Consider the following 15,217-nt stretch of genomic DNA (forward strand, 5'->3'; position numbering starts at 1 on the left):
AGACTTTTTTATTTTAAAGACAAAGTGTCAAACGGCTGGATATTTTTTTAAATAAATAAAACCTAGATAATATATATTTTAAAATATATTATTATGATATAGATAATAATCTAGTCGTTTTTTTTATTTTTTATTTATGTATATTTTCTCCAAGTATCCGTCGCTTTGTGAGACGAAATGATTAAAATAACAGCGATAATTTGATACTGTCTTACTAATTAGCATGTTAGTTATTGAGGTGACCAAGTTTTTTGCACCTGGCAACAATTTGACGTTCACTTGTTTTGTTACAGACTCATTCCATACAACATGGCTAAAACAGAGAAGTCATTTACGAGAAATATTACAGGTAAGCGTTATTCTTTTGTCTATGCTAATAATTTATGGATTGGTCGTTATTTTAGTATAGTTGTTAAGTTATATTATGTTGTTGGACTCAAAATCAGACTCAATTTAAATGCATGTTGTGTGAAAAATAATGGTTGTTAATGCTATTAAAATTTTAAATAATTTGGAAATTGAATTTCAGTATTAATTACTTATATGTTTTGTTTCGTTAACATTAATTGCTTCTTCACTTATCATTTAATTCTTTCTATATTTTTGTTAAAAATAACGTATGTTACATTATTAAGGGGGAGTTTAAGAAAGGCTAAGGTAGAAGTAAAAAGCCATACTCCCTAAAAGACTGGCTATATATTTTAAAGACCATCCATGGGTTGCGGTAGCTGACTTTTGTCTCCCTATCAGATCAAAAATATATTCAATTAAAATATAAAACTAAATCTCTTTTGTTATTGATAATCGCTTTAAATAAATCAGCACAGATTTTATACAATGGCTATTAAATATTACACCTCATTATTTTATTATAGAATGTCATAAATTAAAATTTCGAACTCTCTCGAAACAATAATCTGAAAAACAATATGGCGTTATATCAATTTGAAAACCGTTCAAAATGTTTAAGTTAAGTACTACAAAAAGAAACTAAGTTTAACTTCATATACGTGAAGTGCTGAGCAAGGTTGTTAATAATCCCGCCTTATCCTCATTTAATTCTAACCATGACTTGAAGTCACGCATTTTAAAATCTCGTGACTTCCGATCTATAGGGGCTTGCCATAATCGTCATAATAAGGCCCTTATATGCAGCAATTATTTTCAATTCACTATAATTTCATATTAAGATACCTTAGTACAATCTACCACAGACCAAAGACGCCTAAACCACAATTTAGTAAGCTGTGCGGAATTTACATTTTTCGTTATTTCGACAATTGATAAGTAATTATTTTAAAAACATTTTAAGGATTAAGAAATGTAATGTCGCTAGTTAAGTTCGATGGCGGTTTTTGTATCAAATACATATATGTAAATAAAACTCTTTGTTTGAACCTGGGTGTCGACCGACTTAAATCGTTTGAAAAATCACTTATAACTAACATAAGATTAGGGGTAGTGGAGTTGCGCTGGATCAACAAAGAACTAACTTACGGGTTCTTAAGTCTGACACTTGAATATAAGTGTAGTTGGACTATATATAGGAAAATATATATGTAATTGTGTGTAACTTAAATAAATGTTACATTACATAACTCGAGCAAATAATAATATTCACACAATTATAGACTTTAGTGTGTAATTTAGATTCGAATATCTAACCAAGTATTTTTCCCTGTCATCTTGAATTGTTCTAGAATCTTTGTAGTTATTAAAGAGTTGTTGACTTCTACCCAAAGACTCAGGCAACCCCATAGTTTAAAGTGTTGACGGCCTTTAAGAAGGTGGTCGCAAGGGCTCTGTCATATCGATTTGCGAATATCTCACCATTATTCTGTTAATGTTAAACTTTTAGTTTAGCAAAGTTACGAAAATGCAATAGACTGAGTCATAGTGCCAAAAGACTATATCACAATAGACTTGATAGAATATATTAACGATGGCAACAGAAATCGGCGCGCCCACTGCACGTGTGACGTCACATTTGGCACGCGGCCATTTTGAAAATAACCGCAACTATCATGCGTCTGTAATAGTTTCCGCTGTTTGTTATATATTTTTGGATTAACTTGATAACGAAGATAGGCTTTGGGCTAGGTCTTGTGTTATGGCGGTTTTTACATTTAAGTAGTAGGCACGTTTTGATTGTATAAATTTTGTTTTAGTATTTATTTTTATAGAATTACTATATTTATGTGACAGTTAATGAACTTAATTTATACATAATTTATAATAGATTATGAACATATATTAAAAATAATTATAGTATATTTATAACAAAAAAAAGTAGGTTATGTTAATTTTGTTATAATAAAATCAGTAACATTACAGAAAGATTTGGAAGCAAGGCCTATTGATATTCTAAACGAGACTAAGTAAGACTTAGTAAAACTAAATAAGGCTTTCGTTCGCCAAAAATGTAGTGGATTTTGAAATAGTCACGCTCAATCTCAAAATAATTTTATTCATATAGATAATCAAGTACGCTTGAACGTCAACAGAAAAGATTGTAAATGGATTCTAAATTTACATTTAATACCAGTTCGCAAGCCAAGGGCGTAGGGCGGGCAAGAAACTCTCTGCCACTCTTAAATCGCCAAGTTTTGAGTCATACAAATTGTTTGAACTGGAAATCAAGCTTAAGGTTTAAAAAATGGTTGATTTATTTACGTTATAAAAGTGTTTTAAATTTATTCAGTAATAATTATTTAAGTTCGCTTGTAAGTTTGTTATAAAAACGAATACAATTTCCATATAAGGAGTGGTTTATCTTCTCGTACTCCCGTATGTCATGGACGAGTTTGATTATCTGGAATGCATAGTATACGCTTACAGTTGAGTCTGATACTCTTAAACTATGCCAGCCACAAACAGCAATTATGTTAACGGCTAGTAATGTTTGTAAACAAAATATTGCGTTTGGCCAAATCATTTGTGCCAAGGTGGACGTGTCATTACTTCCGAACATACCTTTACATAGTAGATTAATGACGTCACTTACAAAAACAATGGCTGTGAGTGCCACTTAATTTTATAGAATTTAATCATGTCAATTACGAATGTTCTGCCACTTTACGACAGCCGCTGCTAAATGTTTTGTAACTAATGACAATATAAACCCGTTATTAAAATTGAATAAATATGTTTTCATACGTCAGTCACGTGACACAAAATGGTCACAGATTAATCAAATCGAAGATGACGTAAGCACGGTTATAAATTATATGTCTATCCCAATTCATTTATAATTATAATTTTTCACATGTAACAACATCTTCTCTCATGTTTTATGTTATATATAAGTATTTGAATAAATAATCTTATGATTTGATTATAATATACAGTATTTTTTTTAATATTCTGTATATTAAATATTGTTTTTTTTTCATTTAAGTATTTATTTTATCTATTGATTTGACTGGTGGAATATCTGATTTAGTTTCATGATTATTATAAATACAGTAAATGTTAAAATAAAAATAGGTGTTGGTTATTAGATTATGTCGACGCTATAAATGAATATATTGGGTCAATGCCAACCGGGGCATAAAGATGACATTATTATATTTGCAAAACAACTCGGACATTGACATTCGAATGTTGGTCAATTTTATTTAAATGACAGCTGTCAAATTGAAAATGCAGGCTACATTTTTTATATGTTTACGACCCGTACATGTTCTATATTAGCTATGAGCTATCTCCAGTTATCTGCTATTTTATTTGTATTTATAAGTTTGCCAATGTTCGGCACACTGATATATTAAAAAATAAAATTCAAGATCTAATGGGACAGTTATAAACGAAAGAAACACGTCGATAAATAATAAATACTAAGATAAATTTGAATTTCAGCTATAAGTCGTTCACCAGAATGTCCATATTGAGCATTCTGATGAATGACTGGTTAGGTTAGGTTGTGGGCAAAACGCGTTCGATTATTTACGGAACAAGGGGCAAACCGGCAGGAGTCTCGCCTGATGTTAAGTGATACCGCCCGCCAATGAATACTCAATGCCACGCCTTTAAAAAATTGGTATTGGTCTTGAAGGACCCTAAGTCGAGGATAAACAAATAGGATGATGGGATAGATAAGAAATTTAGTTTAAAATAAATCTGAAATATATAATCTAAAGTATAGAATTCTCGTTTCACGCCGTTTGAAATAGATAATATAAACTACTCCGAAATAGCTGAACAGATTTTCGTGAAATTTTGTGTGCATATCGGTTAGGTTTGCGAATCAGACATCTGCTTTTCATCCTCCTGAATGTTTTGGGTGGGTCCACCGCAAATTTTTTATTTTTATGTTTTTAGACCAAAATAAAAATGTTGTTATTTTTATGATACAACATAAAAATACATACAATCCTTAATTTTCACCCGTCTGCGATCAACCCTTTTTTTATCATAGTAGATAGTTAATTTTATTGTATGTACTAAAAAATGTTTCCTAATAATAATATACCTGGTAAAAATTCGTTTGCCGGGTCAGGTTTTAAAATACAGACCTTATAAAAATATATATAATTTTTATTGTATTTTTTCTTTCGTACTTAAATGTTCATTATTTATAATTTTAGTTAGCATTATAAGTAAATCTGTTAAATGAATGGTCATTCAATATTTACTCAATAGCAAGGAAATAATTTACTCAATGACCAGCAAATTGACTATAAATGTAATTCAAACCGGAAATCGGCTTTAAATCAAAGTACAATAGACAAATCCTTGTGCTCCCACGCTCTTAGTGAAAGTGTAGAAATCGAACTAGTACTGAAATTATATCTAGAATGCTATCAGACACTGGACTGTATCTTTATAGGGAAACTCACAAATATGTAGCGTTTAAACATACTTAGATAATGGCAATTTTAAATAAATTCTTACACATACCTTTACACATTAACACACTACTTTTTTAGCATTTTTTTGTTTATTACTTCAGTGTCGCCATAGGAGAGCAGCTGGCCACATAGCCGTAGAGCGTCAAAAAATCGGTTGTCTGTAAAGTCGGTTTACTGATGATAGTTGAACGTGACAACGTCATAAGAAAATACTGATGGAATGGTTGCATTTTTCAAAAGAAAATTTAAATTTAATTTGTTTGATAGATATTTTGTATGGATACAGAGAAGGAGGTAAATAGAAATCACATTTGAATTGATCAAGTTACATTCATTTGTACGCATAAATACAATTATGTCAATAATTAAATTATTTTTTAACAAAGTGCCTCTTTGTCGCTCGTTCCGCGCTCTCACTTGCACTTCAAGCCTTAAATGGAACGCCTCAGAGCGAAGTAACACCGCATGCGTCAAGAGTTCCATCGAATTATAAGACGTTGTCACGTCAAAACTGCCTTCAGAAGCGCTCAATCGTCGTTGTCATCTCGACGTCCGATGATAAAACGTCTGACCTGACACCTTTCACTATTTAAATACATTCCTGAGTTTATTATATTTTTCCAAATAAAGAGAAATAATAAGATTTATTATTTATTAATTCCCCGGACAGGCGACTAAAATAATAAGATTGCCAACCCTAATGCCTCCTTTGGTCACTGGAATACCCGGAACTCTGAAGCTTTGCATTGTGTAACAGATTAACGGTGTCTAATGGCTTGCTTACCTGCACACAATGCTCTGTTTGACCGTACCTAGTCTATACGGAACGAAACGTGGGATTTGAGGTCGCCATATGTCATATGTTACATTACGACAGTAATCTTAGTTCTGCTTCTGTACTGTAAATTACTTAAAAAATCTACTTCAAAATATATTAAAAGTATTAAATTGGTAAAATTATATACAATGTGTACTTAAGTAAATAGTGTAAACTGTTAACTGCATGTGTGTGTAGTGTTTTATAATAAGCGCTATTAAATCACATTGATTGCTCACAAGAGCAATAAATTCAAATATCTCGTTTTACGTAAATAAATAAATAATAAAGCTTTTTATAAATTTGACTATTGACGAATATTAAAATGATCCTAATCCTTGGGATTGTTTTTCTCCCGTTGCAACAATTTGTATTACTCAAAACGTAGCGATTAAAAAGACTGGCGGAGAGTCGCTAGGCAGTTCTTCTTGCCCGTTCTACGCTGTAAGACTTGCGAACTCATAGTAAATGTAAATTTAGAATGAATTTTCTTTTCTGACGTTCATAAGTGTACTTGTTTTGTTTACCTATTTGAATAAAGTTATTTTGAGTTTGACTTCGATTGGTATTTTTAAATCTTCTATTGCCTCTTATAGCTTTTCTTATCTGGTTGTTGGTAGAAGGGTTAAATATATTTTCAATGCCAAATAAATTTACGATCTATTCTCGGACCCAGAGACTCGTAATACAAAAAAAAAATCATGAAATTTTGTTTTACCGTTTCGATAGATCTGATAAAATATAGTAATATTACTTCTTGATAAATACTCCACGGATTATTTACGACAAAGGCCAGTGTAAGGCCAAGTAAGATCTCATTTCTAAGAACTGCACGTTTCCGGTTACGACTCAAAATTACATGAACGTGTATTATGTGAACTATTTCAAGATTATCAGTAATATTCCATATTTCCTGTTTTAATTAGTTTTATGACGTTTATTGATCCAATTTAATCCTTTCTGAACACTGTAGACATATTTACTCAAAGATCCTAAAATCATTTCGCTACTTAACGGTTCCTGTCTTCACCGGAACTGGATTTCGACATGTTTGGGAAGACGAGACTTGAGAAAAAAAAATATAAATCGCTATTAGCTATGAAAAAGTTAAAATTTTTGTTAATAGGTGACTTGTAGTTCAAGGAAATATAGACATTTTATATGTAAATAATAAAAACAATAAGTAAATTAAGTAAACCTATATTGAAGAAATGATATAATGGTCATTATGAAGATAAACTAACCATAACTTTAGAATCACGTCACAAAATATTAGAAACTACTCTCAAAATCTCATTACAACTAATTTAATTTAACAATGGTACCCGCATTTTAGCATTACTCCTAATCTATATGAACTGTCATCACAGGAATTGTACGATTTAAATACTAAGATGAATTTAGTTTTGGACTAGAAAATAAAAATATATGTGTGTGGGTAGTTGTCGCGGCGCCAAATGTTAATGAAAAATTGACCTCGAAATGTAATGTTTGCAAGTAAGACAAGGACACGTGAAAAGTGAAAATACATATTTTATTTATACCTCTTTCAAGAGAAATAGTGCCTAACAGCGTACAACTCTCATATCTGTGGTAGTAGGTTCGAACCTTGACTATGCACTAACGGACATTCTTTCTACGTGCGCATTTAACATTCGCTTGAACGATGAAGGAGTACATAGTGAGCAACCTTAGACTGAAAAAGTCGAAGGCCTGTATCAGGCACAGAAGGCTGTTCTTTCGAATAAGTATTGCAAAAGGAAACGCCAGCATTAAAGGTATGCCACAGGGACCAAATTTTGGTCCCTGTGTTCATTTGGTTAATATGTCATATTTTTACAATAAGAATGTTTGTCCACAAATGTCTCTCAAACTCTTGTAAAGATTGAACCCGGACTGGACGGGAACCGTCGTTTTTCAAAATTGGGCACGTACAGAAGATTGATGATTAGGAATCATGGAACAATGTTAGAATTTTGATGTTATAGTCAAGTTATATAACGTCACCGATAACGCGGCGACGTTGTAGTGATACGAGATAAATGATGTAAGACTGTTTATTAAGTTATAAATAGATGATAAAAATGCGGAACATTTTTTAAAGGTTCAAGGTAGTCCTTATGTATACGGAAATACTTTAAACGTGACTGTGACAACTCTTAGCTTTTTGTTATCTCCTAAGGAGCCCTCGATTGCTTAAAGATTTCAACAAGTGCTGAATAATGACGTAGTTCTTGAAATCAATTTCTCCAAACGCAAAACCTTCCTCATTTGTTTTATTGCTTTTGTATGATTAACAAAATGAGTTGTTACTAAAAGCCAGCTATCCATTAATTTGGTCCTTCGGGAAATTGTGTTAACTCTAACCTCTTACCTGACCAAAATATCTCTTTAAAAAATTGAAGCCCAGACATCCACTCTTAGCCCTAGTAAATATATAGACAATATTTCTACCGACCCGACCAAAAAAACTAAAAAACCTGTCTTGGAAGCGCTAAATCAACTATGATAAGTAATGAAATATGCAAATTGGCATAATATTTGACACAACGCAAAACGCTCTTTTCTTGAAGGACCCTTAGAGCGCGGCCACGCGATGCGATAACAGCGCCGGAGCGGTGCCGCAACGTCATCTTACATACAAATTACTATACCATGTCACACGACGCGTTGCGCCGCCGCGCCACGTCGCACCGCAAGCGGGCCGGACTAGTGACATGCGAGACGTGGCGGGGAGGGGTAAAATATATTTCCACACCGCGACGCCCGTGTGGCACCCTATTTCCTGAAACAATTGCGGTGCGGCGCCGCATCGTTATCTGCATCGTGTGGCTGCGCTCTTAGTCGAATTGGTTTAGAAATACTTATGTGAGCAGCTGGTTTCACATAGTGGTTGTGCGGGGCAGAAACTGTCTTAAAAACGCTCAGTTGTGGAACGACATATTGACATACAAGGTTATCATTCTAGTGACGATACATTTTGCTTAATAGTCTCAACTGTATGTGATTCATGCAACCTACATTTAATCAGTCGTCTTGTTCGAATTAAATTTTGTATAATGTTTGTCAATCTACTATACAATTATACAGAGACAATTATGGGTCTTTATCGTAGACAACCTGAAGAGTGGTGTGAAGGAAAGGAAAGTCGACGTATTGGTTATGGCTTTTCAATACAGGTACAACCTTAAGTCTTATACACTCTTAGCATATTTATGATTGAAGTCTCATTACAAATTATTCACACATACCAAAACGAATATTTGACTACATATTTTAATGGTTCTTATCGCATTTCCTTGTGATAACATTGAAATTTAACTGGACGTGTTGTATCAACATTTATAGTATACTTTTCTATTATTTTTGTGGTGACATGATTATATAATCACCGTTGTTCTGGCTGTAGTCTACTTCTTTATATAGGAATGGTAGTGAACGAAGATTATTGGAGAAAATTGTGTATTAAATAAGGACCCACATCACAATCAGAGATTATAGATTTCATTTTAAAAAATGCTAATCAAGCCAGGAATACAAAAATAATTTATATCTACTTTTTATGTAGACAGATTGCGCGTAGATGACAGAAATCACTACTATATGTTCATCGTTTCATTATCTTATATACAAAGACTCAGTCTTTTTTAGTCTGCCAATGCGGTCGAGAGCCCTCTTGCATTAATAGTGTCCATGGGCGGCGGTATCGCTGAACATCAGATGAAGTCTCCTGTCTTGTTTGTAAAAAAATCTCAGTTTTTGGTATTCAATATATAATAGCCTTTTTTCGGACATAACATTATTATTATTTTTTTATTGGTTTTGGTATTCAATACTTTATTAAAAATAGTTTTAAAAAGTTGAGTTTATAACAGCTGTAAGTTTATATTCCATAAAGATAATGAAACCATTAATATTACCAAATATATAAAAAAAACTATAATGTATGTATACGAATTTGCGCATCAGATTGATAAGGAAGTTTAACAACGTTCTTTAATATTTTAATTCGAGAATTAATTAGCGTTGCGATTCTGAAGTCGTAGGTTCGATACCCATGTGCATCAATGTACTTTCTATGTGCGCTACGAGGACACCGGCATGCCTTAGACCCAAATTACGACACGTATCAGATTACTTAATTGTCTATGAAATAAAAAATATCAATGAAACTATTGCAACGTTTATTCATCATAAATCTAGCGAAGTGGTGTTGCCAGGCAGGAGAAATTTCTCACGATAGTTTTGTCCTTGACCAATACGAACTAAAATAGATAAGACAGGAGTGAATCCAATCGTAAATTCTTCTGCAATGAGTCAGGTTTATCATCTCCAAGTCACAATCTAAGTAAGATTATATATTTGCCTTTCTACATATTTCCATCACTCGGCAACGATTGACCATACCATAATTAATTAATTAATTAATTTATAAAAAAAAATATTAATGTGGCGCTACAACCTCTTCAGGTCTTGGCCTCATCATGGCATCACTTATTCCACGTCATTAAATTCGAGCCGGTTGGCATCCCTATTCATCGGCAAAGAAGACAGAGGATGTTGGCCGAGAGAAAAAGCCGGCGTAAAAAACTCTCGGTACTCTTTTTTTTAAAAAAAGCAAATCACAAACAATTCTACAATATTTAAAACAAATATAGCAAATTAATTAGAAGTAGTCTACCTAGCACTAGTCCGAGGCCCTTTTATCAACTAGATAATCACTAACTTTATAGTAAGCCTTTTTACACAGCTATACATATAATACATTTCTTAAATTTAATAAAAGGCAGAGATAAAAGAGCCTCTGGGATTTTGACAATTTGTAAAATGAAAGACACTGAGAATAAAAAGCATAAAAATTGGAGCTGTTTCAAGGTGGATCCGTGATTCGACATTACATACCCAAAAATTATATCTGATCTGTCAAACTTTGTTTTGCCATATAAAAGGCTGTTTGAAGGGTTAAAGGTTTTTGCTGTAATTGAATACATACCAAAATTTAGGTTATCACAGAATACCTCACCGACATTTATATTATTCATAAATTAATATAATAATTAAGTATGATTATATAATAATAACTATTTAGCGTTACCTGTCCACATCGCATGCTTAACTTTCGTACTAACTTATCTGAAATTATTCTGATTCATGTGCATTTTTTGTGTTTGATGTGTCCTTTTTTGTTATTGTTCTGTTGAGCGTATGTGTGTGTATTATATATCTGTATAAAAATGTACCTTTTTATTATCTAAGACAAATTTGCACGCCATTATGTTTATATGCGAAGTTAAGATTGTACCACCATAGTTTTTATATGCAAGTAAATATATAGTAAAAACAGCAGTTAACTTCTAATAACAAAATAAGTATCGTAAAATCATTTTATTTTGTTTACAACAAATCGTAAATTTAAAGAACACGTTTCGCAAATCGCCGTTATGCGCGAGAAAAATGATTTTGCGTAAAACGACCTTGGAGATGTTGTAATATTATAATTATGTTTGATTATATGACGCATTAACAGGTTATATATAGGTCATGTCAAGTTAATCAAAATATATTAAAAAACTGTTTCATACGGGAGTTAGTTGTTTAGTTTCTAAATATCAGTGTTATTTCCTAGATGTGCTCTTTAGGGTCTATTATCTATTACCATAGCTCTTTTCTTGGGGTGCCCTCTTCTTCCTTTTGGTCCAGAACGACTATTATATTTGCTGACATTTTCAAAAAATCTTCATTTGTATAATTATATTTCTTCTTTCAGATTGCCTGACATGCGTCCAAGTTTTGAACATAATGGTGCTTCTCGGGTTCATGTTGAACTACGCACTGCGCGTGAACCTCACAATTGCCATAGTGCAGATGATATACGACGAGAAGAATACACAGGTGGTGGCCAATCTCACCGAATCACTTAACGTTACAGAGGTAGGTACCGCTTTTAAACCAGAGATAAGAAAGTGAAATAAGCGTCTCGTTAAGCACGCTTAGGTAGGTTCAGAGATTTTGCATTTGTCATCAAGCTTCTATACTGTTTTTAGTACTTAGCCTACTTAGAGGGCGTCCACAATGAGTCTCCAAGCTGTTCCAGCTTTCTTTACCTCTTGGCACCTGCTTGAGACGGCCCGCTTTCGCTTTCCGCCTGCTGTATTGGAACCCGCAATCTCTTTGGAATGTATTGCCTTTTCTTCTTCTTATTCGGCATACTCTTGACAGAGTGGTCTTGATCGCTATGTGGTAATAGAAGGCGCAGATGTGATGCGCTTTTCGACGTTCCGCCATCGTTGCCTATTGGAGGTCATCCTGCTGCACTGATTCAGTGATTCTCCTACGGCAGACTTAATCTGATCAGTCCAACGTGCAGGTGACCTGCCGCGCGGTCTAGTGGCGTAATGTATTGCCCATGCATTTCCAATTGCGTCTCTTGATGTACTGGCTACGGGGTTCATTAAGAGATCCATTCCAAAATTCTATTGTACCCAGAATTTATAATAAAATAATTAAAATCGCATTAAATCTTAATAAAAAATTTAAAAAAAACTGGGCTTCTACGGAAATTTCCGATCTTATTATTGATTTAATTGAAATTGAATTTATTTGTCTGTATACTTAAATTCGTGAAACTTAATTTGCATGAAGAGTATTCTGGCAATTATTTATTAAATTTTGTTTTAATCTTTACGACCCAACAATAAAAGGCGGTCAGCAATAAAGAAAAAGAACCTTACCTAAATAACACATGTAAAAACAGCTGCCAAAAACACAGCTTCAAGCCCCCTCGGCATGCCTACCACCGATTTTAAAAACGTTTTGTGGAATACGTTCCCACCATAGACTTAGTATGGTGGCGTATATACTAAGTCTATGGTTCCCACTCTTCTGCACTGGCTCTTTTTAGCTGGTGTTTTGTGCATCAGGTCGCATTTATCTTACGTCTTATAATGAGACATTTTTTTAAAGAGTACCGAGAGTTTTTTACGCCGGCTTTTTCTTTCAGCCAACACCCTCTGTCTTCTTTGCCGATGAGTTAGGGTTGCCAACAAATTCGAATATAATGACGAGGAATAAGTGATACCATGATGATCTTATGTTCCAAATAAACGTATTTCATTTCATTTCATCTGACTGTTATCTACGTAGAAACAAGAGTACAAATTTGAATGATTCGGTACTCGCGCGTCCTTTGACATTAAGCGTGTCCATGGGCAACGGTATCACTTAATATCAGATGAGCCTCCGTTTGCCCACTGTTCATTAAAAATACAACATACTGGATCCAAATCCTACCAAATAGATCGAAGTTTAATTCGTATAACAAGATTTTTATTCTTAGAATTCTCTCGTTTCGTTAAGCATCGCCTCGCAAAACAATATTCCAAGAAAAGGCGTTGACGCAAACTACCGTGGCTAATTTGCCTTTTTGCGGTTCGTTTACCTGATATTTAAACTACAAAACATTTTCATCATACAATATGCCACTTCTCAGTGGTCGTAACAAAAAATACCAAATGTGTATGACGAAATGAAGTATTTTATTATTATTTAAAATAAACAGTGGCGGTTTTGGCCTGGGCCTCGAATGTATTGGTTTCACGATCATCTGTCAATGTAATGGGCAAGTAGGTGATCAGCGTCCTGTGTTTTCCTACACTGTTCGAGCGAATGTTTAATGCGCACCTAGACAGAAAGTCTTTTGGTGCATAGTCGGGGATCGAACCTACTATCTCAGGGATACTACAACTTTTTTGGTTCTGGGTTAGGAAGCTTCTATGCTTTTGGAAGGAGTTAGGCTGGCTTAGTTAGGCAGGACTTCACGCACAACGGACCTATTAAGAGTCTAAGTGCGGAAACTAAGTCCCCACATACATACATACATACATACATAGGTTCTGGGTTATGTGCCCCAGATTTCTGCATCTGCTTAATGATTGTTTGTCAATGTAATAGCAAAGTAACAAACTAGGAGATGATAGTCGCTGAATCCACTACTGCTACTAGAAATTAATATATAGAAAAAGAGAGGTCTTTAAATTTATTTGCACATAAACAAACCATATATCTAGAGACTAGTCACATGAAACATGTATTGTTTAGATCCATTTTTGCAACGTCTCTCACGCCTTAGACATCCGATCTCTTATTATTTAACAACTATGTACCACAGCATAAATAAACATTTAATTATAAACAATTTTATTAAATTTCTGATTGTATAAAAGCATGATCCTCTTCAAGGAATAATGTTTTATGGGGTATACCTAAAAAATAACATACCTATAAAATACCTATCAAACATGAATTTATTACAGTATTCTCAAGTTAAATTTCTGTAGTATGAAATTTATAATGATTTAAGTCCATAATTAGTTTTGCGTACCTTCACACCTGTTTTAATAACTTTATTAGATTTTGTATTACGCCCTTCGCTGCGGCGGTTATCGGTGGTCAACTGAACATCTAAAACTGTACTAAAAAAAGTAACAGAAAAATGACAAGCTTTTTTATATAAAATATATAAAAAAGCTTGTCATTGCGAGATGATACTTATATTAATATAGGGAATGATTTCTATTTCATAAATGAGAACACATACATACATGTTCCTATTTTTTCAGCACCCAGAGCATATAACACAGACCCGCTATCATTGGGATACAAAGCAGAAGAACCATCTGCTTGGTTGCTTCTTCTGGGGCTATGTTCTCACAGAGGTTCCAGGAGGTCGACTTGCAGAGGTTATAGGAGCAAGGTATGTAAAAATACAGAAAAAAAAAGTAAAAAGTATTTTAAAAGTAAAAAGTATTTTATTGAATCACAAACATTAACATACATGTAAAATTGAGGTAGCCCCAGTAAGTTAAATAATACTTGTGATGGAGCAACCTCGCAACTTCCCTTAAATTATAGATTACAATGTTTGGACCAAAACAACTGAAATATGACTTGACAAACTTAGTTACAAAATATATTATTTTTCTATTTATTTATTTTTGAATTAAAAACTAACTAAATTAAACAAATAATAACGCACGGTCTTTGCGTGCGTGCGTGTGAGTGCGTGCATGTGTGTTTGTGTGTGTGTGTGTGTGTGTGTGTGTGTGTGTGTGTTTGTGTTTGTGTGTTTGTGTGTGCGTGCGTGCGTGTGTGTGTGTGTGTGCGTGCGTGTGTGTGTGTGTGTGTGTGTGTGTGTTTATCTGATTCTCGTCAAAATTAATTCTGTTTCTTCATATGTGATAGTTTTCAACCACCCAGTTACGGTATTCTTACAATTATATAATAACATCGGATATATATTTAATTTCTGATTCAGTTTATTATAGATGTAGGCAGCCTGTGTAGTATATTGACGTTGAGCAAAAACTGTGTGCACGCGTGGGGCGTATGCTACAATATCTTTACGTCTCTTCTTTAGTTTACCTGGACTAAATGGTAGTGTTTTGTGCATACGTAGGGTGATATGCAAAATGTATAATTTTCTAACGCTCAATAAGCCACTATTTCTGTAAAGGTCATCGGTAGAGTATCTATATGGTTTGTAGTTCATTAC

General features: G+C 33.5%; 1 protein-coding gene across 1 annotated transcript in view; it reads left to right on the forward strand.

Moving 5' to 3' along the window:
• The window catches only part of LOC110996127 (sialin), a 47,895-nt gene that overhangs the window by 3,574 nt on the left and 29,104 nt on the right, over nucleotides 1–15,217 (forward strand). Inside the window, exons 2-4 of the mRNA XM_022263658.2 lie at nucleotides 294–349; nucleotides 11,435–11,598; nucleotides 14,286–14,419. Coding sequence (XP_022119350.1) covers nucleotides 310–349; nucleotides 11,435–11,598; nucleotides 14,286–14,419 — 338 coding nt within the window. The 5' untranslated portion in view covers nucleotides 294–309. The remainder of the gene's footprint in view (nucleotides 1–293; nucleotides 350–11,434; nucleotides 11,599–14,285; nucleotides 14,420–15,217) is intronic.

The sequence above is a fragment of the Pieris rapae genome, chromosome 21 (genome assembly GCF_905147795.1).
Source record: "Pieris rapae chromosome 21, ilPieRapa1.1, whole genome shotgun sequence".
In the NCBI taxonomy this organism is placed as follows: domain Eukaryota; kingdom Metazoa; phylum Arthropoda; class Insecta; order Lepidoptera; family Pieridae; genus Pieris; species Pieris rapae.